Source organism: Rhinocladiella mackenziei (genome assembly GCF_000835555.1).
Source record: "Rhinocladiella mackenziei CBS 650.93 unplaced genomic scaffold supercont1.9, whole genome shotgun sequence".
Classification (NCBI taxonomy): Eukaryota; Fungi; Ascomycota; class Eurotiomycetes; order Chaetothyriales; family Herpotrichiellaceae; genus Rhinocladiella; species Rhinocladiella mackenziei.
This window is the reverse complement of record NW_013550596.1, coordinates 1,155,037-1,182,694: the sequence shown is the minus strand read 5'-3', so window position 1 is coordinate 1,182,694 and position 27,658 is coordinate 1,155,037. Positions and strand designations below refer to the sequence as shown.

At 50.2% G+C, this 27,658-nt stretch overlaps 10 protein-coding genes across 10 annotated transcripts; 2 read left to right on the top strand and 8 right to left on the bottom strand.

Moving 5' to 3' along the window:
- Positions 1 to 201: 201 nt before the first annotated feature.
- Z518_10635 (uncharacterized protein) lies at positions 202 to 5,292 on the bottom strand (the record flags this gene model as incomplete). Its single annotated transcript, XM_013412177.1, has 1 exon — positions 202 to 5,292. One exon carries the CDS (start codon positions 5,290 to 5,292, stop codon positions 202 to 204), a length of 5,091 nt encoding a protein of 1,696 aa, XP_013267631.1.
- Positions 5,293 to 6,047: 755 nt separating this feature from the next.
- Z518_10634 (uncharacterized protein) lies at positions 6,048 to 6,968 on the bottom strand (the record flags this gene model as incomplete). Its single annotated transcript, XM_013412176.1, has 1 exon — positions 6,048 to 6,968. The coding sequence occupies one exon, from the start codon at positions 6,966 to 6,968 to the stop codon at positions 6,048 to 6,050; it is 921 nt and encodes a 306-aa protein (XP_013267630.1).
- A 900-nt stretch (positions 6,969 to 7,868) lies between these two features.
- Z518_10633 (uncharacterized protein) lies at positions 7,869 to 9,740 on the bottom strand (the record flags this gene model as incomplete). Its single annotated transcript, XM_013412175.1, has 5 exons — positions 7,869 to 8,362; positions 8,424 to 9,162; positions 9,215 to 9,489; positions 9,557 to 9,568; positions 9,626 to 9,740. 5 exons carry the CDS (start codon positions 9,738 to 9,740, stop codon positions 7,869 to 7,871), a joined length of 1,635 nt encoding a protein of 544 aa, XP_013267629.1.
- A 543-nt stretch (positions 9,741 to 10,283) lies between these two features.
- Z518_10632 (uncharacterized protein) lies at positions 10,284 to 13,406 on the bottom strand (the record flags this gene model as incomplete). The annotated part of the gene is made up of 1 exon (XM_013412174.1): positions 10,284 to 13,406. One exon carries the CDS (start codon positions 13,404 to 13,406, stop codon positions 10,284 to 10,286), a length of 3,123 nt encoding a protein of 1,040 aa, XP_013267628.1.
- A 1,114-nt stretch (positions 13,407 to 14,520) lies between these two features.
- Z518_10631 (uncharacterized protein) lies at positions 14,521 to 15,306 on the bottom strand (the record flags this gene model as incomplete). The annotated part of the gene is made up of 2 exons (XM_013412173.1): positions 14,521 to 15,075; positions 15,127 to 15,306. 2 exons carry the CDS (start codon positions 15,304 to 15,306, stop codon positions 14,521 to 14,523), a joined length of 735 nt encoding a protein of 244 aa, XP_013267627.1.
- A 738-nt stretch (positions 15,307 to 16,044) lies between these two features.
- On the top strand, positions 16,045 to 16,862 carry Z518_10630 (uncharacterized protein; the record flags this gene model as incomplete). The annotated part of the gene is made up of 3 exons (XM_013412172.1): positions 16,045 to 16,230; positions 16,414 to 16,563; positions 16,632 to 16,862. 3 exons carry the CDS (start codon positions 16,045 to 16,047, stop codon positions 16,860 to 16,862), a joined length of 567 nt encoding a protein of 188 aa, XP_013267626.1.
- A 65-nt stretch (positions 16,863 to 16,927) lies between these two features.
- Z518_10629 (uncharacterized protein) lies at positions 16,928 to 17,230 on the bottom strand (the record flags this gene model as incomplete). The annotated part of the gene is made up of 1 exon (XM_013412171.1): positions 16,928 to 17,230. One exon carries the CDS (start codon positions 17,228 to 17,230, stop codon positions 16,928 to 16,930), a length of 303 nt encoding a protein of 100 aa, XP_013267625.1.
- A 1,727-nt stretch (positions 17,231 to 18,957) lies between these two features.
- On the top strand, positions 18,958 to 21,268 carry Z518_10628 (uncharacterized protein; the record flags this gene model as incomplete). Its single annotated transcript, XM_013412170.1, has 4 exons — positions 18,958 to 19,197; positions 19,404 to 20,435; positions 20,568 to 21,091; positions 21,202 to 21,268. 4 exons carry the CDS (start codon positions 18,958 to 18,960, stop codon positions 21,266 to 21,268), a joined length of 1,863 nt encoding a protein of 620 aa, XP_013267624.1.
- Positions 21,269 to 21,708: 440 nt separating this feature from the next.
- Positions 21,709 to 24,102, bottom strand: Z518_10627 (uncharacterized protein; the record flags this gene model as incomplete). Its single annotated transcript, XM_013412169.1, has 1 exon — positions 21,709 to 24,102. The coding sequence occupies one exon, from the start codon at positions 24,100 to 24,102 to the stop codon at positions 21,709 to 21,711; it is 2,394 nt and encodes a 797-aa protein (XP_013267623.1).
- A 740-nt stretch (positions 24,103 to 24,842) lies between these two features.
- Positions 24,843 to 25,348, bottom strand: Z518_10626 (uncharacterized protein; the record flags this gene model as incomplete). The annotated part of the gene is made up of 2 exons (XM_013412168.1): positions 24,843 to 25,052; positions 25,121 to 25,348. 2 exons carry the CDS (start codon positions 25,346 to 25,348, stop codon positions 24,843 to 24,845), a joined length of 438 nt encoding a protein of 145 aa, XP_013267622.1.
- Positions 25,349 to 27,658: the final 2,310 nt, after the last annotated feature.

The window sequence follows — 27,658 nt, the reverse complement described above, 5'->3', positions numbered from 1 at the left end:
TCTATATGTACGCTTCGCACGGTTTTGATTCTGGATCCAAATCCAATCCCAGCCGTATGAAGTCCAAAACCAAACGACAGACCAAAAACCGTTTCAAGCCGATCTGAATAAACACAAGACAAATTCCGAGCAGTCATCATATCCCATTTCCCTTTCCTTAGCCAATTTGTCAAACTGTATCCTTCTGGCGGACACGATTGATTATTCGTTCCTCAATGGACTTCCAACAACCGGTTTAAACCCCAATCCGGCTCCGAGAGTCCTCCTTCTCGCTGCATCGCCCAAGACTCTTGCTTTCCCATTCCCATTCATCTTGATCTGAAATCTCTTCCCTCCTGCAACACCTCCATTTTCATTCTCACCATCGTCATCGCGATCAAAAATGCCTTTGTTGATTTGTTTTGGCGGCGCACTCATCTGGATCAACTCCCTGCCCTTAGCGATCAGGTACGGAGTCAACGGCGTCGCTGCAGTGCGTGGATCGTAGTCCACGGACAAGTTCGTGGATGGAGGAGTATTTGGATTTGCCTGGTTCGAGTTCATCTTGTTATTGTTGATATGAGGCGTATGCGTGTGTCTGATCACCGATGAATCTTGGTCGCCGTCATTATCAGGCGCTTGTGCAGACGACAGCAAATAGCCGACATCAGCAGTCTGACCACCTTCACCTACCGTCGCTGCTGTGGGCGAGTTGTAGGTGGAACTGATCTCAGACTCGTCCTCAATCTGGTCTTCTCGGCCTCGAACAGGAGTATTGATCAAATCCATCTTCATCTCTTCCGTCAAACCTGCATACTCGGCAGACAATGACCTTCTATTCGCCCTGGATGCGGAGAGGAATCCGTTCTCATTGATCAACGTTCTAGGTTCCATGGACTTGCGTCTTCTGGAACCACCACGGGGCATGATACTTGCATCAACGGCATAAGCCGATTCATCCAACCATTTGCCCTCGCGTTGACAGTCGAGAACCCAACCTAAGCCGACGCAAAGAACTTGACCTTTGGCCGCGCGAACTTTCTCCAATGTTCGCCTCCCGCCATCTTTGTAGACAACATGTGTGACACCAACGCCTGTACTTGGTACCTCGGCTGAAACTGGTTCATTCCCAGAGCTGCTGGCTCTCGGGTTCCATCTCCATTCTTTGACACATCGAGCACCCATTTCCATGAGCAATTCGACGTAACACCCCGAGGCATCGGCTCCATCACTCGTATGAACATCGACATGAACGACAGCGCCATGGAGAAACCCGTACCCGACTGGCTTCAGGGGAGCACGACCTGCTAGGGGAGTTTTAGCGCTAGTCTTGCTTTGGTGTAAAGCATATGGTGTCCTTGACTTCATGAGCGTAGCCGGTGTTTTTGATGTGGACACCGCCGTCCTTGAAGGAGTGGCTTTTGGAGTTGCCTGCCCATGACTCATGGCGTAGGGAGATGTTGCAATCTCATTGGATCTGACAGTCGAAAGCATACTGGCACTTTTGGCGGGGATCTTTGGTGTCTTGAAGAATGCAGACCCAATAGTCAAGACGCTCTCATCATGATCGAGTCTTTCCGTTTCCTGATCGGAACTGGGATTGTTGGTGATATCATCAGACATCGATTCGTCCTCCGGCAATTCAATTCCATCCAGAGTGCTATCCCCGAAGTCATCAACAACAAAGCTCATCCGGTCAGGTGTTGTCACATTGACGGAGAGAGAATGTGCCGGACTAGGCGCTGCACTGCGAATTTTCCTCTGAGGCGAAAACCCGAATTCTTCTCTCCCTTTGGGAGTTGCAAGAGGCTCTGCCACGGACACAAAACCATTCGAGCTGACTCCAAGATTTGGCTTCTTGAGAGCAAGTGAACTGGATGAAGACATAGACCTGGGTCTCTTTCTCTGCACTTTGAGAGGGGACAGAACAGACGGAATCTGACCTTCAGGTCGTAATGGGACTTTGGAAACCACTGTGCTGACGTACCGTGGAAGACTAGGATCTGGTCGAATCGGTGTAACGTTGAAATCGATCTCCTCGACAGCATCATCTATGCCCAGTCGCTCAGCGTCGCCTGTCGAAGGGATAGAAGTGTTGACTTCGATAGAAGGAATCGAGGTTTCATGAGCTTGTTCCTCCACAATGTCCGCTTCTTCACGGGACGAGTGGGCATTTTGCTTGTTCTTTTCCCGGTCATCATCATTCTGTGGGTCGTTGATGAGGACATTCTTGTCTATAGTCTCCTCAATGACTTCTTCGTGGCCATTTCGTCTATGCAAGATTTCCGTTGTCTGTTCAACAGGGGCCGTATTCTCGTCACCATACACTTCAGATGGAGTGGACAGCATGGATTGCTCCTCTTCGGCAGCAAGGCCCTCTGCTTCATTCGCCAGAGCTTTAAAATCAATCATGGCAGTATTCGAAGCATTCGTAAAATTGATCAGGTCGGTTGTGAGATCAACCGGCTCTTGATGAACGCTCTCGGACTCGTCTCCCCGGCCCTCACTACCACTAGCCGTATCAGTTCCTGAGGCAGCTCGCTCAACACCATCTTTCGGGATAAGATCATGGAGATCCTCGTATTCACCTGGTTCAACACCCTCGTGGCTTCCGACTTGATCTTCAAAATCTTGCGCGGCCATACTTTCGGCGAAGAATTCAGGCCTCGCAGGGCTGTCTATCATCGAAGGAGCAAAAGATAATCTGTTTGCCAATGACTTTTGCTTCTGAGTGTGACGGACAGGTGTGTCTTGCCTATTCACCTCCACTGACCCGGCAATATGCATTTGTGCAAGAGGCGAGAAAATACCCTGTGACTCAGACATATTCTTGAGTCCGACCTTCTTTTCAGGGCTGCCAGCACGCCATCCCTTCAGTTGTGCCGCGAGAGGAGTAAACCCGAGATTTTTCGACGTGCTTGCGGGGACGACGCCTGTCGATATACGAGATCGAATGTTTGCTTGACTCCAACTTGGTCGGAACTTAGGTTTGAGCATTCTCATGTCTGGTGTTTGATCCGCGGCAAGTTCATCTTCTGAGTCGTCATCTATTTCTCTGAGGCGGCTGAACAGGGCGTCAGATACCCTAGGTTTCTTGCTAGATCTCTCGAGAACTCGTGGAGTAATTGACTTTGGTTCAGGAACCCGACTGGATTCTTCCTCAACTTCTGCGACCTCCTCTTGCTCCAAAACCTCTTCAACTTCCGGCTCAGGATCGAGCATGGTCTCCTCGTTATCTTGGCCACCTTGCCCCGATTGTTCCGCAAGAGCATTCTCTGATGATTGGACCAGATACCTCTCCTGATCGTGGTCGTCCAATTCGTCATCGTCGCCTCGATCCGCTGCTGGGTCTATATTCACAGGATCCAGTTCATCATTCACAATAGGCTTGACCTTGGGCGCTTTCAATGGGCTTCGGATATTCAAGACAGACTGATCAAAATCAAGATCTTCGCCCACCTCTTGAGCCAGCTCATCGTCACTCATTCTGTATACTCTCGCGGAACGCTGCGGTGAAACAGAAGACCTGAAATGAGATGACATTTGAAGATCAACGTTACCGGGACTCTTACTTTGCCTCTCAGACGCTGGTGTGGAAGCTGGAATAGAGTGTTTCTTCTTTGGCGCAGGTGATATCCGAACAGGCATCTTCTGCCTAGAGGGAGAAAATAATCGCCTAGCTGGTGAAGAGAGCGAGGATGGCTTCAAAGACGAGTTGTGCGATTTCATGGCAGATGGAGGGAATGTAGTCTTGTCGGCAAGACCTCGCTTTGGAGACTGGAGAAGGAGAGCTCGGCTGTTGGGCGGGTTCAAAGCCAGAGATCCAGTATTGTTCGAATCTTGAATCTGGGTTTTGAAAACGGTGACGCCGTCTGGTGCTCGTCGGGGAGATTCCTTCAACGAATCTTTGAACGGTGAAGTAGGTGGACGCCGAGGGGGACTCGAAACGCCGATTATGCCGTGCTCATTTGTCTTCTCTGGACACGTTGCCGTCAATGCCGGTGTAAAATCAAGTTTCTTAATCGGAGAGACCGAACGAGGGACGGAAGCACTGGTGCGACGTTTGGATGAAAGGCTAAGATCACGAATTGGAGTCTTTGCGCCAGCAAGTTCATCCTCCTCCTCCTTCTCATCATCATCATCGCTGCTGTCGAAGACCGGAGCTTTTGCAACCTGAGTGATTTTCTTCGGAGTCAAAGCTCGTGGTGGGACTTTCCCTGTCTCTTCGACATCTGCCTCCTTTATTGAGTCCATAGTTGACTTATTGGAAGCCCCCCGAGTTGCCTTGGTAATTCTGGTAGGAGCCGGCCTGCGGATTGGTTTTGCACGCATTCCTTTTGCTGCAGTCTCAGTCTCCTTTGTAGCAGCTGAGGTCTGTTTCGTAGTTCTCGATTTCGATATCGTGGCAGGTTGTTGATTCTCCTTCTCATCCTCATCATCTGTGAGATCTTGGAATGTGACCCTCTTTCGGGGTGGGACTACTACACTGACCGTCGGTTCAGCAGCAACAGATGACGTAGCTGAACCTGCTCTAGCCCGAGTCTGCCTGGTGGTGACAGGAGCAACTTTGACCTCTTCTGTTGGTTCAACAGCATGGCCTTCTTTCTTCGATCTACCTCGACTCTTGGAGGTCGTAGACGAAGATTTGGTGGTGGCTTTTGGTTCACCCTCAGCCTTGGCTCTTGTTGACCGTCCTCCGCCAGGCCTCTTCGGTTCTGGGTCTGCCATCTCGGTCTCTACGCCTTCATCATTCTTCTCGTCCAGTTTAGTAGCAGCGGCATCCTTCTTTCTGCGTGAGGTAGTAGATTTGGAAGCTGCTGTCTTCGCTTTCGTGGTCTTGGTGGAGGTTTTCTTTGCGGACTTTACCTCCGGCTCGGCCTGGGCAACCGGTTCACTGTTCACCGCATCCAATGGTGTGACTTTGATTCGTCGACGTGGTGCGGAGGCCAAGGATGAGGCGGTCGCTGTAACTGAAGGATTTTGTGTTGAGCGGGTGGACCGAGATGTTTTGGTCCCTGGCTCAGGGACCGCGACGGCAATTTCGCCTTCATCCTCGGTATCAATGTCAACAGATTTGGATGATCTCGTATTTGACTTTCCACCTCTGGTTGTTCTAGTTAGACTCGGTTCTGTCTTCGTAACTCGAGACTTCGCTTCAATTGCTCTGGTTCGTGTCGTTGTTGGAGCTGCTGAAGCGGCTTTCGTTTTCCGTATCGAGGGTTCGTCGAGAGCCGAATTAGCATCGCCATCAGCTGCACGAGCTCGCGTAATGCGACGAGGTTTGGCCGGACTGACAGCTTTTTTAGGGGCCATGTTGACTGCGCCAAGTGAAGGGAGGGAGGGAATATATTAAGCGGAGTGGTCGCGTCCTGTCTTAAGTGCGATAACTCTCGTAGATTTCAGAGAGGAGGCGGTTCGTTTTCGTTCGATAGCGGAAAACGCGTGTTCGAAGTCGATTACGGATGCTTAGTGCTGCATTGAGATGGAAAGCAGCTAGCTGCGGGCTCAGGGTCGTTGAAGGAGCTTATCCTAGAATCCTGCACGAGAAATGAGAACAAGCTCTCTGGCGACTGAAGCAGGACCATATATGAGTTGTGGTTAGTTCTGAGGGAAAAACAAGCGGCATAGAGGCGGGGGTGAAAGTGTTGTTTCAATGGTGGATGGCTGATGCGATTGTTTGTTGTGGCGTTTCCTAATGTGGTAGCCTCCATCCACGTGACCATGGCCTTCTCCCAGGGTCAGCTCTTCACGATAAGTGGTTTTAGATGATCCCTGTTCGTACTCGGCGTTAAAATCAGCAAATACAGTCTTGCAGAATAGTCAGATATTTTCCGAACATCAAATCTGTCAAAGTTTCGTACGCTTGAATTATAATTCTTCATTATCATGTGCCTCTAGTGATTGATCATACCGGATATACGAGTGACAATGCCATTTCCAGTTTTGCCAAACCGGTGCCATAATTTTTCCTCCCTTTTCCTTCTTTTTCCTACCATCATGCATTATCCAACTCTCCTCATTGAGTCAACTCGAATTTAAGAAAGTCATGTTTATCAGAGACCCGGTTTCTAGCAGGATAAGCTGTAGATTGGAGTGGTTGGAGGAGGAGTGCCAGGGCCAACAAGACCAAAGCTAGGATCGGCACCGGTGTCTTGAAGAATGTACCACCAGGTATTGACTCCACTGGCAAAAGCATGGCAAGCAACGTCGTCGTAGTAGGTCTTTGCATTGTCAACCGAGGCCACGGCTTCATTCATAGTTGGGCCGGAAACTGGCCAACCGGTCTCGGTGATCCATACAGGCCTGCCTTGACTGGCGGCAACGGTGACATCGTAGTCGTCCCAGAAAGTGGCATTTGCGTTGCCAATGGAGTTCGCTTTAGTGGTTTCGTAATAAGGATATGCGTCCATCCCGATGAAGTCGCAAGCAGCGATCAGATTATTCTGGCTGGAGTTCGTCCAAACATTGTAGGTGTCTACGTGACCGACAGGCTTGCCGGCTGCCGGAGTGCCGGCGATAGCGGATCGAACTTGTCCCATGTAGTTAATGATAACGTCCGGGCCGACACCGACGCCTGCATTGCTCGCGACCCCGATAGGGGTAATGCGGTAGACATCTTCGGATCCAACGCTGATACCAGCAATCAAATCGGTGAAAGCGGAGCCGTATTGAGAAATGGCAGCATTCAAAGCAGCAAGCTCATTGGCGAATTGATCATCACCAGCCGAAGCCCACAGACCGAGCAAGAGGGAGGTACCAGTGCTGATGGCGGCAGGGATGGCGGAAATGGGAGTGTTTGTAGTTCCATCTTGAATCATAGTGTACAGACGGGCAGATGTATAACTAGAACCAGCAAGGTTCTTTGCCGAGTTGAATTCGCCCTCAAAAGCTGCTTGGTCTCGTCCTGTTGAGCCATAGTTGAAGCCTTTGTAAGCCGCGAGAGTGGAAGGAAGGGCCGCCACAAGGGCGAGAATTTGCGAGGTACGCATGATTAAATGTAATGGTATGAGTTAACGAGTGGAGGAATATAAAGAGAAATTCAAGGAAATAGGGATATGATACAAAAGGTTGAATAAATTGTCTGATGACAAAAAGGAAGCAGTAGGGGAGGACGTTTGGGTGGATATTTAACGCCGCATTGCAAAAAGCTCTCAATGCTAGGTTCAAGTCTTGCAGTGGCTCTGTAGAAGGTTCTTTCGGCGTGGCAAGATGCAATGCCGAAGGATCGAGGCGCAGAAATGTCATTCGATGGCCACAGCCAGGCCCAAGGTCATGATCATGATCATGACGGGTGGTTCGGTTCGGTACAACGGTGAGCTCTTGATGCTGACGAATGTTGGATATGGTGGTTGACAGAGAGCAAACCAGGGGTCTGTGCCGTTGCAGCAATCCTGTTCGTCGGCTACAGGGGGTGAAAGAAGAAAAACGTGCCACTGGTGACGTATCGGCTGTGTTGTACCTGCATGAGTGGATTTTCTTGGCGGCTTTCACTGTCCAAGCTTGACCCCGTTGAGTGCAAGAACTGAAACTCGTCCATTCAGAATAAAGATGTCAGCTCCAGTGTCAGAGTATTGTGTCGTAACATGACAGCACGTTGGAAGGCAAAATGCATGAAATCGATGAGACAGGTTTCACAGAATTTCCAGAAGAGAGGGATCGAGTAAGACAGAAGAGGCTGAGTGGAGTGGGTCGAGGATCAATCGTACTTTCAAGCACTACACTTTATGACTCTAGGTCACGTGGACGGTTGTGGCACGTGATTTTTACACGTGATATCCGATTTTCTTAAACATCGATTCCAGTGGTCTGACTTTGACTATCCAGGGAGTTTTGTAGGAAAAGGTTTGTGTTTTTTGTTTTCTGTGACCTAAGCATCCGGGGGAAAAAGCCTACAACTTCATCCCTAGTGCCTGATGCACCTTCATACTCTGTCGAATACTCAAGTCCAACATGATCTCCTCGCTTCCACCGGGAATCTTGTACGCCAGAGTATCCCGATATAATCTCTCAACCTTTCCACCTTGGCCACCTCGCGAGTAGGCAAGACCACCAAAGATCTGAGCAGCCTCTTTGGTGCAGAATTCAAACGTCGTCGTCGACTGAGCCTTGAGACCCGCAATGGCACCTCCTAGCCTCAACATGGCCTCGGTCTCTCCCATCTTCTGACATTGGTAAATGATATTCTCCAACCATGCAAAGCTAGCTTCGATCTGTCGGGCCATATGCGCCAGCTTCATTCGAATCACGGGATGATTGATAAGTTTCTGTCCGAATGTCTTCCTCTTGGATGCGTATTTGACGCATTCTTCAAAGCAGACTCGGGAGAAGCGCAGACATTGGATGATGATACCAATCCGCTCGTGGTTGAAGTTGGTCATGATCACTGTTGCCTCAATCAGCCCTCAACGCACACTTCCAAAAGAGACTGACGGGGGTCGATTTACCTTGGAATCCCTTGTTGGGCTTGCCCAATATGTTCTCCACGGGCACTTTGACGTCTTCAAAGGTGATATATGTGGTTCCACTGCTCCACATACCCTGGCAATCCATTCTTCTCGTGCTGACTCCTTCTCCTCTCTCGACCAACAGCAGACTGATTCCATTCATTCCGGGGCCACCGGTTCTCACAGCGGTGGTGAAGTAATCACACCAGATACCGTTGGTGATCCATTTCTTCTCACCGTTGACAATATAGTATTTGCCGTCCTCGGAGAGTTTCGCCTCGCAAGTCAGGTTGGCCACGTCAGAACCAGCATCGGGTTCGGTAATGGCCAAACAGATTCTCTTGTCACCCGCCAGAATACCGGGGAGAATGCGATTGACCAGGGACTTCTTGCCATATTTGACCAAGGGAGGGCATCCAATGCCGAATCCACCGACCAGATTCCAAACCAAGCCGCCAGATCCCGTTCTCGAAAGCTCGTCAGTGAGCAGCACTTCGTGGAAGAGATCCCACTTCTCAGGGGGCACGCTCTTGACAGTGTTTTTAGTCAAATGTTTGGGATACTTGACACCGAGTAGACCGGCCAGATACCCCCGTTCACCCATTTGCTTATAGATGCTATCCGGCACTTTCTTTCCCTCTTCCCACTCGGTAACATATGGCTCGATCTCGGACTCGACCCATTCTCGGACTTCGGCTCGGAGTGCCGCGTGTGTCTCATTGTAGTAGGGGGAGTGGTACTGGCGTCCGGGTTAACATCGCATCGAGAATAAGCTGGAGCCCGCCACTCACTCCTTGATACCAATTCGGATCGCCAAAGGGAATGAGAGAACCGTAGGGATCCAATGCCTCGGCCGATTCCTGGGCACGTGGAACCGGGGCAGGAGCAACAGTTCCCTGAGGGACGACCTTCTCTTTCTTTTCCGCCGGTGGGGCCGAAGGAGCCGTCACTTTCTTGGTATCCACTGAACCGACCTGCAATTTTGCCTTGTATTTCTTGAGGATGCTCTCGTTGTGATATTTCCAGAACTGCTTAGAAGCGTCCTTGCCGGCCACCCGTTGGAGGACTGTAGGATTTTGTGTCAGGAAACGAGATACAGCAGAGGCGCAAAAGATGGCGCGATCAGAACTCACTCTTCTTCCCACCTGCAGTGCTTTGTCAGTACGGCTGTTTCGGAGGTCACGGATTGGGTCCCGACATACCAGGATGCTCATCTTGGAATTTGCTCACATCGTAGACGTCTTCATCAACGATAATGTATAGATCGTCTGCCCTGTTGTGGGATGCCACGTCGGCGATTGAGAAAGCTTTGGACATGTTGCACAATTGTACCTCGACGAGAGGGGGAGACGGTCTATGGAATGCCCGTAATAGTACAAGACACGAAGAAGAAGAAAATGAAGGAGAGGAAATCTATTGATCAGTGCAGTGGCGGTAGACGAATGGTCAAGAGTCCGAACGGAATGAAAGGGAAGGAATGGAATGGGTAAGGCAGACGTCAAAAAGCCTTACGTACCGAATTTTTTCACATGCTACTCCGGCAACTAAACGCACGTGCGTACATCAAATGGTCACGCTCCTCCGCGAAAGTTGTAAAGACTGGCGGGCCCCGGATCTCAACCGGAAAATGATTTCATAAATGACCTGGATCTCTTTGTCGTCTTTCTCATTCGTTCCTGACGGGGGTCAGATGAGCGGCGCAGGACTTAAAAATTGAGATCTCTGCAGAGTTGCCGAGGCACGGAGCAACATCACATGCGAAAAGTCATATCTCGCCTCCTTTTCCCCCTCTGGACAATTGAAACATGTGGCTAGATGTATTCCCTATTGTAACAAATCATATTAGAGACTTCGCAGGCTTTATTCACCTCCCCCGGTATTTGCCCTCTCTCTCAAACGTCGACCTTCCATCAGCCCTCTTAATCCTCGTTTCTGAAGGCCAATTACTGAGCTCAGATCCCCTGTCCACATTTCTCGGGACTCTCGTTCCCCTTTACTCACAGGATCCCCATTCTCGTCTTGCGCCGACGTCTCCGTGTCCGCATGTGAGATGTCTGTGGATGTAGAAGCCGATGTCGCCGTCGACGCCGAATCCGTGGAGCTGGACTTTCCATGCCCCTTCTTTTTCGCTTCCTCGGAGTTCGTCGTAAGCTTGAGCGCTGCAGCCTTGCCAGCTAGGATTTGGTCCGCAACGGTCGTCGCTTCACTCTCCCTCCGACCCAGGTTGGCCATGGTGCCGCCTGCAGCACTACCGATACTTCGACCACCTCCAGCCGCCATTGCCGCCGCATTAAATACCGCTGCCGAGTTGCGGCCATCCAAAACCTCATGAAGTCGTTCCACTGTTGCTTCAAGTAGTCCATCAATCTGATAAGGTCGCGCCATTTGTAAAAGGGAGCACAGCGTATGAGGTGTACACAATGATGATCCGACGGGTGGCAAGGAAGATGTATACAGGAAGTGTAGTAGCAGTTGAATCGTAGGGGCCATGTGGGGTAGGTACAGCGACCGCGGTCGATTCGACGCAGGTACCGAGATGATATTCGGGAGTTCCACCAAGGTTCTCGTCGTAGATCGACTTAGAGATCGTTGTGGATCCAAGATTCCATCGGGGCCAACTGAAGAGCCCGACGGAGCCAACCCATTGATACCACTCGGTGTGATGGTAAGGGTAGAGTTGCGACTAGGCTGTGACTGTGCATTGGGACGCAAGGTTGCTAAATCGGAAAGACTGCCACTTTCATGCGCCGCTGCGGATTCGACCAGAAGCTGATTGAAGAATGGCCCCCAACGCCGAGAAAGAAGGAATGAGTTGCATGGAATTTTCTCCCCCCCCAATGCAACAATCTCCATGTCTGCGAGTTCATGCAGACTTAATGCTGCTTGACCCAGTTGCTCGGCCGTGCTGGTATAGGGCCGTCCGCCAGCTTCCTGACTCGGCAGAGTCGTTTGCAACGACACCGGGATCGCAGGTGCAGATACTGACACGTAGCCTGACGTGGGAGCCTGCTTTCTCGGATTATCATACAGCCCAAATGCTTCCAGCTCAACCATGCACACGTGGCTAAAATTGATCCGTCGATGATTATAGTCATCCACCAAGCTGCGTTTTCGATGTCCAAGAATGACAAATGTGTTTCGACGATTCCATAAAATCCCTCTGTTCCAGCTTCCCTGCGAGAAAATCGAACCGTTCGTGTCGATACGGGCCCAGGTCAACGTCTTGAGATCCAGCGCCCACAATGCATATTCATGCTTTGATGACGTTAAATAGGTTCCGCTGACCACGAAATGGCCATTGATGATGCCACCGTTTGGAAAGCGCAGACCGGGCGGGGATATGTCACCCGTCATCGGCTTCTCTACCAGAGATCTGTCGGGCAATCGAATCTGGAGCTCCAACTTGACATCTAAGAAATTGTAGTTCGAATAAATCAGCATCGAAGTTCCCGATCGAGAGCTCGCCCTCGATGCTTGTGGATCATTGAGAGGAATCCCTCGCCCAATGAGCTCTGCTGACAAGCCGGTCATTGGAGCAACCATGCTTTTATATGCTCCGCATTTCCGGTCCCACGCGGTGGTATTGGTCCATTTCAAGCTTCGAAGGTTAAACACGCTGATTTGCTCAATGTAGTTATTGCTGCTGTCTTGTCCACCAACAACAACCATTTCTGCCCCTCCACTTCCGTCCAGTTGCACACCCAACGTGCCTGAGTGAGGGTCAGACGACGGAGGATTATGTTGTATGGCAGATAATGGAGCATTGGCAGATGTGAAGACGGCGGAGGAAGGTAGAATCGCGGCACAATGAGCGTATCGGCCTTGAGGATTATCGGAGGTCGAGATCAAGGTCCATTTTCGTGTAGGAACATCAAAAACATGAATGTCCGACATGACCACCACCTCCGGTTGGGCATCGGTAGCGCCTTTTGATCCCGGAGCGGCAGCGGCGGCGGCGACGGTATTTCTGTTATGCACGGCCGGCGACATGCCACCATAGCATACCAATTTCGAGTCACCTAAAGCGCACACGCTATGAAAATATCGTGGAGGCGGAATATCGCCGAGCGCATCGATTTTGACCCAATGGCGACGAATGAGATCCAGTTCGTAGAGGTCCGAGGTCAATTGTGGTTTCGTTCGAGAGTGTATTCGCCCTCCGAAAACATACAGCTTGTCTCCGAGAATCGTCGTGGTTGCTCCCACCAATGCATGGGGCTCTTCCCCCGTCGTTCTGTGTACATTGCAAACCAATCCAGATAAATTGGTCGGAGCTGTACCCTGCTGGGGAACTCCAGGTGATATGCCAATATTTCCCGTCGAACCATTGATAGGTTGGGTCGAGCCATTTGGAGCCTCATTGCTGGCCTCGGAATTTACGAGGCTCACCTGGCTATTGTTCATCGCTTCCTGGCTGTTCTCGGCCGCCAGATTTGTGCTCTCCTTTGTGTCAGATGTGGTTGTTAGTGAAATGGTGCTGGCGTCATTCGAACGTCTTGAATTTCGTACACCACTTTTTAATGTCGGTGTGGTTGGGGTCGATGAGGCGCGTAAGGTCTTTATATGGGAGTCCGACCTGGCAGAGCGGAGTTCTCTTGCAAGCGGTTGGGCAAATTCGGGAATTACAATAGGTACATGACGTGGCAATCGTGTTGAACTCGTAGGCTTCGTAGCAGTTTCTGGAACATAGTCCTGAATAGGTGCCTGCGATATTTGGTACTTGGATATGTCAATGGGAATGTGCTTGGCCCTAACACTCGCCGGCTTCCTCTCTGAAGCGCCAGGTGAAGAGGGGTCTGGCCAAAGAGTGCAGACACTGCTGGACAGAGATTTGGTGTCGCTGTCTTTGGCCGATGGTGGGGTGGGCGGCCAACTCTGTTCCACGGGTGATGGCGGATCAAGATGTGAAGTCAATGACCGTGAACCACTCAGCCAAAGAGGGGACCCCAGTTTGCCAGAACTTTTGCGTCGGAGCCTATCCATCATGATCAGCTCAATGGGCACATTTACTTGAAGAAAAGTTTTCACAAATAGCAAAACAAGAGGGGGGGGGGGGGGAAAAAAGGAAAAGAAAAGAAAAAGGCGGCAAGGGGAATTGAAAAGTCAAAGCAACCAAATTCTCCGGGAGATATTGAGATCTAGCATCACCGTCATGTCACTTTTCTTCAGATCTTGTAGCAAGGCCAGGAGGGGACTCGGCCGAGTTCGCTCGCCAAAGATGACGGCAGACAGCGGACTGTCAATCGAACAAAGGAGTAGCACAGATGATGCAGGATGAGAAATGTCGCCTCTTACCGAGAGACAAAGAAAGCTGTCTCGGGACCACACTTTCTGTTGTGAAGGATGGTTTGCTCCGCGTCAGTTTGGCAGGCGTCAGAGAAAAGGGGGAGTTTCCGGCTAGAAGGCTGTCGACAGTAATTCAAATTCCGAATGAGTTAGCCTTACACAGGGTCATCCGAGGAAAGGGGACGTGAAAGGGAAGAATCAATCTGTACCACGTAGGCTGTGGAGGGAGGAAATGGTTGATGATGGTAATGAGAGGTCGTGCATCCAAGTCTAGACTTGCGAGTAAGAGACTTGTCCGACCGGATCGATGCCAAGCCGGCTATTAGCAGAAGGAACGACTACAAGCAAGACTAACCGCTATCAGTTAAGACTCTTCTTTAGGTATCGCTGCTGCTCCGGCACCAGAACAATTTCCCCTCGCGCGAACCAGGTACCCCTCCACCCACAATTACGAACGCGACCTGCCGACGAGGTTCAAGGATATAAAATATTCTGCACACGATATATGCACAGACATACCATTGCTGCGGCCACCGCTCATATCTGCCAGATCATGATTTAGTCATGCAGGTCGCCGCCGGTGGCTTATGCACCTCAACATCTACACGCCAATATCCCTTCATCCGCGTCCACAAATTCACGTGTACCCTGTGTTGGTGAAACTACTGGACATGCTCGATTGATCGTAATTGATTTGATTTCCTCGAAGGATTGTCTCTGGTTGCACTAGACTCGTAAATATCCAATTTCATGGGCTAATTAACGAAACAAGTCCTGAGAGCCTTTCCCAACCCCTCACTTGTTGTCCCTCTTAAGCCGCAGTGGTCTTTTCCTTGGGCAGAGGTGTCACCCGCAGGTAGGGCTTGATGATCTTCATCTCTGGCCAGATTTCTTTGGCTTGTTCAGTCTTGACACTGGGATGAACAATGACATCGTCACCAGGAACCCAGTTGATAGGTGTGGTCACCTTGTGCTTGTCACCGGTCTGCAGCGAATCGACGATTCGGAGGATTTCGGCGGTGTTTCGACCGGTGGAGGCCGGGTAGGAGAGGATGGTTCGAATGGTCTTCTTGGGGTCAATGATGAAGACGGATCGGATAGTGAATGCGATTCCCTTCTCGTCCACGTTGGTGGCGTCCTGGTGGTCGAGCATGTCGTATTTCAGGGCAATTTGTCTTTGCTTGTCTCCAATGATGGGGAATTGCAAGTTGCTGCCGCTGATCTCATTGATGTCTTGGATCCAGTCGTCATGGCTCTCGACGGTGTTTGCAGACAGCCCAATCAACTTGACTCCTCGTCTGGTGAATTCCGGCTCCAATTTCGCAAAGGCTCCCAGCTCCGTTGTGCACACCGGTGTTCTGTCTTCCTACCTTTTGTCAATTCGTTACCTTCGGCCTTGCCGGATTGATAGATGTACCGGATGCGAGAAAAGAATAACCCAGTTGTCTCCAATGAATTCGTGGAAATCGATGGGCCCTTTGGTGGTTTCGGCCTGGAAATTGGGGGCAATGGAGCCGAGACGGAGACTGAAGACGGAGTATGTTAGTCCAAAGATCTTGTTGAGGGTTGTGTTGCCCAGAGAGAAGAATGGCCACATACGGTTCAACGCGATCGACAGAACCCATCTTGTTCAATATATGGAAGTAACTTGTGCTGAAAAGGAGGATGCCAGTAGTCGTCCGGAATGAGGGGAGAAGAGAGGACGCGAAGGATCAACGAGGGCGGCGAGAGGTAGATATAGGATGGCTTGTAAGTTCCTTGGAAAAAGATTGGTAAAACGTGGGCACAGATTCACGAACGACAAATCTTTTTTGGCATTCTCCCGAGCAAATGACGGGCGAAATTCTCGCTGCTTCGACATGATGTGGGCGGGATCCATGATGGCATCAGCAGAGGAAGTTCAGTGGGAGAGTGGTGTGCAGCGGCCGTGGTATCAACTGCCCTGGAACCAGACAATCAGCGGCCGAGGTGAGCACGCAATTCATATTGCGCCATGTCTAGTTGGTGCTAGCGGCTTGGATTTCAAACCAGTCGAAAAACAATCACGTGATTCAGCCTCGAAATGTCACGTGGAAGGCCTACCCTCTTGATTGCTGCAGAACCACCAGACCTAGAACAGCCTCCGGGGACATTAATCCGGACAAAATGGTGTCAGCACATCCGCACTTCCATCTCAGGCGGGGTCTCATTCGTCAAAATCCATCTGGACATCAAAAGTTGTCACCCCGATAGACCGCAATCGACAATCTGTATCTTCTCAAACAAGGCACGAGACAAGCTGTATATCCAAATTAATCAGTCTTTTTATACCCATAACCGAGAAGATCAGATCAAGATGGACGCCGCTCTTCCAGCCAAAGCTTCCGTAGCTCCGCGGTCAGCCAACGAACCACCTCCAGAAGCCATCACCTTAGCAGGCCGATTCTTCGACGCCGCCAGAAACGGCCAAATGGACATTTTCGAACAGGCTCTCCCACGTGGACTACCTCCGAACCTGACAAATGACAAAGGCGATACACTGGTACGTAAAGGACATGAGATAAATGGGAGTCAGCGACAATAGCAGCGTTTCCTTTTTTTTTTAAAAAAAAAATCACGGCTTCAGCCGGGCCAGGCCAGGCCGACACAACGAGGGAATCCCTCATATCAGTTTATGCTTGCATCCTACCACGGCCACGCACCACTCGTCTCATGACTAGTCAAGCACGGGACAGATCCCAACAGACTGAATGATCGAGGCCAGTCCCCTTTGGCTGGTGTGGTGTTCACGAATGAGCCAGAGGTGATCAAAACCGTCTTGGAGGCCGGTGCAGACACTGAAGTAGGCAGGCCCAGTGCCATTGAAGCCACGAAAGTAAGTACAAGTCAGGGGACACAAGTTTGACAACCAAATAATTAACTACTGACAATGACAACAACGAGGTCTTCAAGCAGGAAGAATACGAAGGCATGTTCCGGGAACAGATTGAGAAACTGAAAGCTGAAGGAGCGAGAGCCATAATAGGCGCTGACTACGGTCGTTTTGTAATTTGTGTATCTCCCGCAATCAAGATCGTTGGATGGTTCATAAGGTCGTACAAGACGCAAAAGTCGCCCATTCGTAGCTTTTGTTTTGGGCCCAGACATAATCCCAAGAAAGAGTCGAAATTGTAGTCTCAAAAATCGCCCCCAACACCATGCTAAAAGTGTCAACCAGAGCACAAATCAATTCGTTGTCTTCATTCGTAGGCATGACCCGGTTCGTGATTAATTCTCTGCTGTCGCAGAATCTTCTCTGAAGGTACATTCAAGGTCGGAGGCTTGGGATGGCATCCTTGACACCATTCGTATTTCCGACTTTGTATCATATGCATCTGATGGCACCATTCCGCCACAGATGAGGTCGGCTGGAGGGAGACTGCCGAAGAGGTTCGAGAAGAAGAAGCCGAAGATGGTGGGGATGATTTGGATCGTTCATGGGCTTTTCGAAGAGTATGCTCATACTCGGCATAGTACCGTATTGAAGAGTTTGCTTGAGGCATGTTGACGAGGCTGGGAGGGAGGGTGTCGTTGCTGATGAGATTGGTTGAGGGGAAGTGATTTCTGATCAAGATATGTTGTGTTGGTCGATTCAAGTCAGGGACTTTTTCGAAGGCGGCACAGATGGGAAGTGACAATTAAGTAGCGCTGCCAGTGGTTGAAATTTGGTACGAAGCCGGGGATTCCGCCCACCGTGAAACCAGTGGCGTGAGAAACGAATGAGGGATAATGGAGTGGTACGGGGCTATGGAAGGGAGTAGATGGATCAAATGACAACGAGTTGACACGACACGTCAGCCCGAGTTACAATGCGATCAATGAAGAGTGATGTTCAATTGCAGGACCGTAGGTGGGCGTTGATGACGCAAAGGGTAGGTCGAAGTCAAGAATCGAGATCGAGAAATGATCAGCCAACAACGAAGACGATGGAAAGGTCCGAAATATACATAACTTTGAGGTGGTGCGAGCACGTTGGCGGACTCCAGCGGATGCCATGTTAATGCAGGGGGTCAGGAGAAAAGTGCATTGATTGCCTCAACTGTGGTCCAAGGTCCTCGGATGAGGCGATGAAAACCAAAACATCGACACACGTACAACGCACATGCAAAATGCTTGACAGACTCTAGTATTCAGGGCATCACAAAGTTCGAGACATGGGAGCCACTCACCATCTCCCAAATGGGCGCTTCGAGATGGAGCTGAGAAAGAATTTTGAGCGCCCAACAACCGCTGCCATGTGGGTACTAGATGGCAGATGGAGATAAACAAAGTGCAACATATGGCTCGGGGTTGCGCTGTATTCATGGGCGCCATCCGAATCAAGACGGCTGGATTGGATCAAATATATGAATCGGGACTAGGTTGTGTGTCAGAGAAAGGATGAAGAAAAATTTTCCCCCCGGTGCTTGAGAGGTGAGAGGTGCTCAGAGTGTTCGAGAATGGTCAGCATTAATGAGAAGCGAAACAAGAGGACCAATTGTCCCAACTGTCCCCGGGGCTGGGCGATGGGGCTCGGATTGGGAGAGGGTTTCAGTCCGCAGCACTCCGCCACCAGCCATTCAGGAACCTATCCTCTATCGAGCTCTGTTGACTTTGCATCTCAACAAACAACAAAAGTTCAAGTATTTCTGCTCCATTCAGCCACCTAGACCGCAGGGTACAAACTTCGGTCTCCATCAGCCTAACTTTAGCCCAAGATTTGGCCATGGTCCATACTCTTACGCGGCTCTGTTATCAAGAGGGTACCTCCCCCTCTGATGTCGGCCTGTGTATGTCCCTTGCCTACTTAACCTCAGCTCTGCTATAATAAACAGCACACGATTTTACTGTTACAATGCTGCAAGTTACGTGTAATCACCGTCTAAGGAAGGTGTACAATGCATACGTGTACCACACCGCCATTGTACCAATGACGAAGCCTCCATGATTCCGAGATGGTGAATTCTCAATATGGCCCCTCGGCTTCCCTGCATTTCCCCTCTTCTTCATACAGTCCTCACTCTCACCAGCACGGGAAGATCAACGGCATAGAGCTTATTGGCTCTATGTCAACAACCCCCGGCAAACATGATCCTCCGGCTCAATGAAGTCCGCAATGCGGGGGAAGGCAGAAGTACAAACGAAGATCAGCCTGTTGGTCTCCCTCTTGAAATGCACACCTGTCGTCTCACAACCTGTCCCTGGCTTATTGACTCGTGTCTGAATTGTGAAATTTTTACCAAGGAGCAACATGTCAGTGACCAGCGGAGCCAACGGCCACAGCAATGGCACCTCCTCCCATGCCCTCTGCTCTGTCGGTGAGCTTGTCTCTCGAAGATATGACTTTGTCGTCGTGGGAGGAGGCACTGCAGGGCTTGTCGTCGCGGCTCGTTTGACAGAAGACCCCAATATCTCCGTGGCTGTTCTCGAGGCGGGAGAGAATCGAATGAACGACAAAAGCGTCTCGACTCCATCTCTCTATCCGACAATGGTGAGTTGGCGTCATTAAACACAACCGTGATTACAATATAACGCATAACATCGACTACCCGGGCCCTGTCACGATTCGTCCCTCCACCGCCAACTCTTCTCCACCCGTCTATCACGTGCGGTGCACGTGACGAGGCTGAGCACCTGACTTCCCATTAAGCCCCGTCCCATTCCCCCAGGACACAAAATCGTACTTACATTCTCCAGATCGGCCGAAAAGAATACGACTGGTGCATGACGAGCATCCCTCAACCCAACGCCGGAAATAAAATTTATTCGATGCCCCGCGGGAAAATCCTCGGCGGCAGCTCCGGGATCAATTACCTCATGTACGTCCGCGGCAGCAGAAACGACTACGACGGCTGGGAAGCAATGGGTAACCAAGGCTGGGGCTGGGACGGCCTGGCCTCATATTTCCGCAAGCATCAAACCCTCGACAGGACACCTGTACATGAGGACCCTCAATTTATGCCCTGTGCCGGAGGCGACAAGTTCCATGGCGCGAACGGGCCAATCCACACGAGCTTCAACGATTGGTACATGCCGCTTGAAGTTGACTTTGCCAAGGCCGCATATGAAGTGACTGGCACCCAAAAGACCATCTACGATGCCTGGAGCGGCGACCATCTTGGCTTCTACTCCAGCCTCGGCGCCATTAATCGGACGGATGATCCTGGAAACAGATCCTACGCCGCCACCGGATACCTGAGGCCCAATCTCGGCCGGCCGAATCTTCAAGTCCTGACCGAAGCTCAAGCAACAAAGGTCTTACTCGACGACAACAAAACCGCCACGGGCGTCGAATTTGTGCACAAAGGCCAGAAATTCGCTGTATACGCGAATCGAGAAGTCATCCTTTCTGCCGGCGTCATTCAGAGTCCTCAACTCCTCGAACTCTCGGGCATTGGTGATCCAGATGTTCTCAAGAACGCGGGTGTCCCTTGTGTCGTCGAGAGCAAAGGTGTCGGCGCAAACTTCCAGGACCATGTGCTCGGCGGGCTTTTGTACGATCTGAAACCGGGTATCGATTCCATGGACGCCCTGCATGATGAAGAGTTCATGAAAATGCAGCAGGATGTGTATCAGAAGACTCGGAAAGGCCCGTATGGTTCTCCTGGTATGATGATGGGGTTCGTTTCGTATGCGTCGGTAGTATCGCCTCAAGAATTGGAAGCTACAATCAATGAAATTCAGCAGAAGTCCCTGGCAAAGACGCCTTTTGAGAAGGCTCAAGAGAAAGTATGTACTCTCTCCGTCAATCCCGGCCAAACTCCTCTCGCTCTCAGCCTGAGCAATATCATATGATCTTATGTATCATCCGCGTGTTTTTCCTGTTCAAAATACTAACCACCCTTGAAAAAAAAAATTCAGGTGATTGTCGACCAACTCCGCGACCCCACCTTCGCCAACCTCCAAACATTTTGCATCCCCTGCCGCCTTGATGTCGCCAAGGGCAGTGACCAAACCCAATTCTTCGGCGCTCCTCCATCAGGCAAACAACAAATTTCCCTCCTTATGTGCCTCGAACACCCCCTGTCCCGCGGCACCGTCCACATAACCACTTCCGACCCGCTCGCCCCTCCCGAAATCGACCCCGGTTACTTCCGGAACGAAGTCGACGCAAAGATCCTCGCTGCGGGGATGAAGTGGATGGATCAAGTCGCAAAGCACCCATTGCTGGCCAAGTCATTGGCAGAGAGAGAATTGCCGCCTCAAAGCGTGAGTTTGGATACTGAACAAGAAAGGGTTGAGTATGTGAAGAATCATATTAGTACGCAGTATCATTTAATTGGGACGTGTGCGATGGGTGAGGTGGTGGATAACAACTTGCGCGTGAAAGGTGTCAAGGGACTGCGCGTCGTGGATGCCTCTGTTTTCCCGGGCCATATATCTGGGTAAGTCCTTTCAGCCTCAAACCAACCCCACCACTTTTTTTTTTCCCCCCTCTCCCACAAAAAACTTCACGAGATTTCTCCTATGGTTGTTACTGACTCTGAATGAACAGGAATATCATGGCAACTACGTACGCCGTGGCGGAAAAAGGAGCGGATCTCATCAAAGCTGATATCTAAGAGAATGCGTGATGAAAATGGCCAAAAAGTTCGGGGTTTCTAGCTAGCTGTTGGTACGTCTGACGGAGTCAATGGTCTCTCATGATTCACGATTTTACATCCACCCTATTGAATCCACTTTATCCCCAAATCCTCGGCTCACATACCTCCTTTTCTTATATTTTGCTATACATCCCTTCATGATAAGACTACTTCCAAAGTCCATGCGGGCAGGAGAAATCAATACCATCAACAGCCTTTGACGGCCAGGGTCTTTTCGAAGATGACAAACATATATGACACACTTCCCCCTTGAAGCGATCAGCCTGGTGTCTCTGACTAAGGTTCCACCGGCTTCTTTGGATAAGGGCGGACACAAATCCAACACTTTAGAATGATACTGGGTTTTGTCGATTAAGACCATTGAGTCTATGACCATTCTGGTCTATCCCTGTTAAGCGTCAACCAATACACCATTCCTGCGTATCTTGGAGCATCCAACCATTGAAAACTGGTAGCCGTTTTTCTTTGTCTCCACTCGCTTTCAACTCCGATCCTATCTCAACCCCGTTTACTAATGCCAAATGGTCGATGTTGGCCGTGGAACGATCACTGACCGAGATAACAGCAGATCCAGTGACCTCTCGGGGATCTTGCCGCACCTCACCCGGAAACTGGTTGATGGACACATTATATATAATGTCCGAGAAGATGACCATACCTGGCCGTCCCTGCTCGATACTGACAAGGAGCGCCTGATGATCAATTGCGCCTTCGTCATAGTTCGCAACGTCAAGACGCTTGCCTCGTTTAAGGATCAACGCATATTGACATTGATCGCAGTGGCCTCCCCTTCCCTCAGTCTTTGTCTGGCAAGCCTCCGAAGATGCTGGCGGTAGTTGGCTCAACTTGTCCGATACCTCGTCTGTCCTGGTTTTGCGAACATGGAACCAGCTATTCTCCTTATTCTCCTCCCCGGCACTCACACATTGAACCAAGAACTGCTCTCCTTTAACTAAAGGCCCTATTTCCATCCTCATGTCTTGCTCTTGAGCCTCAAATATGAGTCCCGGCGCCATGATCATCATCCCCCGCTCCGTAATAACAGCGCCTTTTTCACCTCTCATACTCGCCTCCTCCTCCTCTCTGGCCGCCATTTTCATATCCAAATTCAAATCGAATCCCCCCCTCAACGTCCTCGGGCCCCATCTACGTCCCTTCGTTCTCATCCTGGGTCCACTCCAGAATGCCATCAGTGATGGAGCCGGTCTCAGCAGCCTCCAGAACTCATACATCCGATCTTCCACCCCTTCGAACCTGGCAATATCCTCCATATCTAGACCCGCCAACGTTGCGAGACACAGTGCCTCATCGCTCGCATAGCTAGTTGACCGATTCCGGACAGAGGCGTGGAGGAACTGTATCAAGCCCGACGCTGGAAGGCCCATGTCTTTCTGGTCCGCGTGGCGGAAATTATATAAACCCCCTAAAAGATCGCTGAATTCGCGGCATGAACGATCATACCGCAGACTCCACTCTATGGATGCCAGATCGATGATCCGGTCAGCGAAGTGGAAGTAGATGGATGCAGCGAGGGCGCCTTCTTGAAGTGTCCAGAGCCTTGTCAGCCAGGTGGAACAGGAGATGTGGAGAGCTATCTCGGGGACGAAAAGTGGTGCAGAATTAATTACTTCCAAATTTGCATCAAGAACAAGAACCTTGTCCGCTCCTCTGTACGTCTTTCTGAGGTTCAGAATCGCAAGGGCCCTGGCTTCTGTCGGATCTGTAGGACAACAAATGGTATCGATCCAGTACGGCACCGAAACCCCCTGCTCTTCTTCCTCGTGTCCGTAAAGATCATTCACAATCTGGTTCAGACGAGCTAGTTGACATTTGGGCAACGAGTTGTTTCTTGGGTTACCCAAGCCGTGCGACCAGACATGAGATACTGCCACGTATGTCCGGGCGCTCCGTGTATCAAGCAATTTGATGTCATTTCGGTCCGCATAATTTCGGTTCGCAATAAGTGGTAAATGGCCGGATTTAAGCATGTTGAACATTTCCTCTTGATTCGCAGTGACAGGGGCACAGGAGCCGTCATGACAGACATGTTTGGTCCTGTAGGTCTCTCTGTCCACTTGATTCGCCACGCAATCAACAGTCTCACAGGCCATCGAGTGCCGCAAGTGCGCATCTGGCCTCTCGATTCGTGAAAGCGTATACAAACTCTCAACATGTAAGGATTCGGTAAGATAGGCAACCTGTCTGCGACACCAGCCGCGTTCAATCATCATGTTTTCAATCAATCCACTCTTGAGATTTCTTGACCGTCTTACTTCATCAGGTATACCTAAATTTTTCGCCAGGAACTGAAGCAACACTGTCAGCAGAAGTTGAGTCGGCGTCTGTACCCGGCCCAGCGCCTCGCAATTTTCCTGTCGTGCCACGACAATCGAATTTGCCAAAACCAGGTATTTTCGTATATTCCTCCATTCTTTGTTCCATCCGGGATCTAGGCGATCTGGTCTTTTCTCGTTGAAGTAGACCGTCATTCTCCGTAGATGTTGTGTAGATATGATACGTTGTCCAGTCGGGTTTGACCGAATGAATTGATTTCGTTCAAATAATGAGCCAAAAATGGTTTGAAGCAGGCCGAAGAACAATAACGCTTGGAGGAGCTTGTCGACTTCTGTAGCTGGTTGGGTCGAGGACGGAGCATTTATCAGATCAGATCTCGTGAAGCCCAGTCTTTCTGGGTATGTTTCAAAGGGATCCGAATATGTCCAGCCATCACAGAGGTACGGGATTTCAATGTCTGGATAGATGGCGTATGTCATCTTGAGAAGATGATCCATTATGGCTCTGGGTTCGTGTATATTAGTACCAAGTCCTTATTTTGCCGAGTTCTGTTTACATTTCTGAAATCCGGGGAGGCATAAAACTTCGGGAATGTCTTGGGATTGGAGTGTTGGCACCGTTTTCCAGGCGTGAGACAAGTTGCTCTTTCGAGGACACTATCCGCCACACCCAGATCTCAGGCTTACCAGCCTGCCTTCTCCTTGTAGATAGTACTTGATTGTAGGTACCCCTGTGCTCTCAACGTCCGTGATATGCCCGCCCAAATTCTGCTTCCTTTCCTTCTCCTTTCCATCTACTTCAGCGAACCTCGTGGTTCATCGCTAGATTAAACGAGATGTACATTGATGATCTCGTACGATAAGCGATAACATGAGGGATCACGTCAGCGTTTGCTTAATATTGTGCAGTAGGCAAATTGGTGGTTGCTAATCTAATGTCTTCATATGTATGGGCACTAGAGGGCATCTAGAGCCTAATTTCGCAGGCTAAAGCACATACGCCAATCCTAGTATGTTCTGCAGAATTTACGAACGATCAATGGCAGCACAAGAAAACTATCCTGTTTGGTTCATAATCATAGTCTGACAGTTCTACCACGTACACATCATTTGCGCCTTGGTCAAAGATGGTAAAATAAATGTCCGTGAAGTCGTGCTTCTACATCTTTCCTCGATCCGACTCGCCTCACAGCTTCGCGATCACTGCGAAAGAGGTAGCGAGCATAGGACATCTTAGCTCATGCAGCACTGGTAGGCTGAATTGACGAGTAATCCCACGGAAGGCCAGACTGTTGAAATTTCGTCTTCAGCACCTGAAGGAATTTGTTGCAGTTGTCTGAAACCTCTTCGATCTCGTAGTCGATTAGAAGCATCCTGAAGCGGCCATCTGGACCCTTGCCAACAATGCATGGATATTTGTAGCGGTTAGACTCCACGTATTTCTTTACCTAAATCAAAAAAGTCAGCTGGGGGGCGGTCCTTCGTTTTGAGACGAGAGAAGGAGAACATCACATACGTCGGGTGGGAGCTCATCATAATGAACTTGCTTGATGTCGGCCGGAATCTTTTTCTTAGTGGCTATCCATTCGGGTTTTTCGTGAGGGTGAGCACCGCCGTGAGTGAGGTCCGTAGCAGCACATGCTGAAGGAGTTTCCGGGGTCGTACTCAATCGGCGAATTCCGTAGCCGATTCTTCCAAGAAAAGAGGCGCTATTGTTATAGATGATATAGATGGTGACCGACATTGCTGAGATGGCTATGTGAAAAGGATGAAGAAAGCGATGAGGGCAAAAGAGGGCCTGATGTGTCTTTCTTCATATGGAGGATACTGATGCTGAGGACACTCCGCGAGAGATTTTTGTAACTTGTCATAAAGTAGCCAAAATTTCGCAAGCCACCTCACCAGCCATGCTCTGGGCGCCAGTCTGGCCCGTCGAGCCAAAGCCTGTCTTGGTCTTTTGAGTTCTGCCAGCGCAGACGCCTGTTGGATCATGCAAGCCAACTATTGAAGAGGATTTGGAGCTTCCCTTTGAGCTGTCCAAGAACTCAAAATCCCTCTTCGCTATCTTCCCCGCCTTGGACACGAGTGCACCCGACCTTTGGCAAAAGCCAATCCTTACCGTTTAGGAGATGAGTAGAAGATATACCAAAGCTTGCACACCCCGCCGCAGCACTGCCTCGAAAGGTGGACCCTCGTCGACAAACAAATCTCGTCTCTATACTCCGTACTAGCAAGGGGAGCAAATCCATAGCCTTGCGGAGATACTACCTGGCCAAGGCTTTCTGTTGCCGTCTTGCCGGTTGACTTGTCATCAGATTCTTGCACGTCCATCATGGGACCGATGGCCAATTTTTTTTTTTTTTTAATTTTTTCCTCCTCGTATTGATCATGAGGCACTTCCTCGGCGAAAATTTGTGATGTCATGCTGCACGAAATGAGGTGGAGGATCGACGACCCCTTTGTCACGTATCCTGCACTAGGGATTACAATTGTAGGGGGCCTATGGACATTACAGTTGTATTCAGACCAAAGAGCGAGGGGCTCAAAATGTCGAAACGGGTGGTTCCGTTGTATAGGGATAGTGCCCTGTTGTAGACATCCTTATAACCACGACTGAAAATCATGATGGGAGCACGCCTTGCCAAATCCGGATGATGTTCACGATCACGATCACCCATAGGTGCAAAGGCTACCAAAAGCGGCGCCCAAAGACCGCTGTTTTCAAAAAGGGGCCATTTAATCCACGTGCTGCCAACGCATCCTCAATAATCTGACTCCCCCAGCCTTGCGACTAGCTGGATTTCCGCGTCCATGTTCCCATGTGGTCCAGACGAAGCCATGGAATCCTGAACATCAAGCAGTAAGCCGATTCAAATGATCGATGTCGACGGTTGATACTCAATATTCGGTGCAACGAATCCAGAATTCGGGAATCGCACGGAATTATTCAGAATCAATATGATAGAGATGAAGAGCAGCATCAGGTTGTGCTCGCTTCAGACCACAATGTTCCCATGAACGAGGTACCCTCCTTATGAAGCGCTGTCCTACAGTTGAGGAACTCGTGAATGCAGCAAAGCAAATCCAGCTGAATAGTCGCAATCATCTGATCACCGAAATTCTTCATGAGGCGTTACTGGTACTTGTCATTCAAGACGTGCCCTGTCTCTGGGTGACGCCCTTTGCATGTTTCCTGATCGATGCCAAACCAAATGCTGCAGAAACTTGAGGTTTAGGTCGAGGTTTGGTGTTGTCTCGGAGCAGAAAAAACTTATGCGCCGTGCTTTCAAGAAAAATTCATGCACTATTTATACCCCGGACTAACCTTCAGCGGTTACTTTTTTTCGTTTACTGTATAGGAAAGGGAGCGAGGCCACTTTGATCGAGCACATGAGGAAGAACCGGTGACACCCGGTATAGCACGGGAGAGCGTTAAGAGAGCCACGACAGAGTCGAGAAGCGCTGGGAGGGTACGCCAGAGCAATGCGAGCGACAGGAGCACGGTCTTTCAGATATCGCTGCAGGAGAATCAGGGCTCTCAATCCATTTTATTTTCGACAATCATTATCCTCGATGGTAATTCTGTCTTGGATTTCAGCTACATCAGGCATTCTATCGCTATCAGACGCGTAGAAAGACATTCAGCTGTGCTGGGATGGTTTACCGTGAGTCCATTGATATCATGAGTATTTTGGCAGGACCGTTTATCCAATGAAACAGAGACCATCTTGAGTTCACTGACATGCCTTCTTCCATCTCCAACAACATTCCCGCCTCATCCTCTATCACATGTTCTTCAGCCCCCCAGGGCAAGAGTGAGACTCTGAGTGGGGCCGAGACCCAGCACGAGACCGAGACTCATAACGAGACCAACCTCCTTAGCCCTCAGAGCAAGATCGAGAGCCAGAGCTACACCCTCCACGGGAACAACAGGCTGAGCAAGAACAGCAGTCTGAGCAACACTATTGGCTGAGCAAGTCACAATCCCTTCTCTCGAAGTATTTCTCTTTCTCAAGCCTGAGAAAGGTCACAAGCAAGACCACAAGCGACAGTC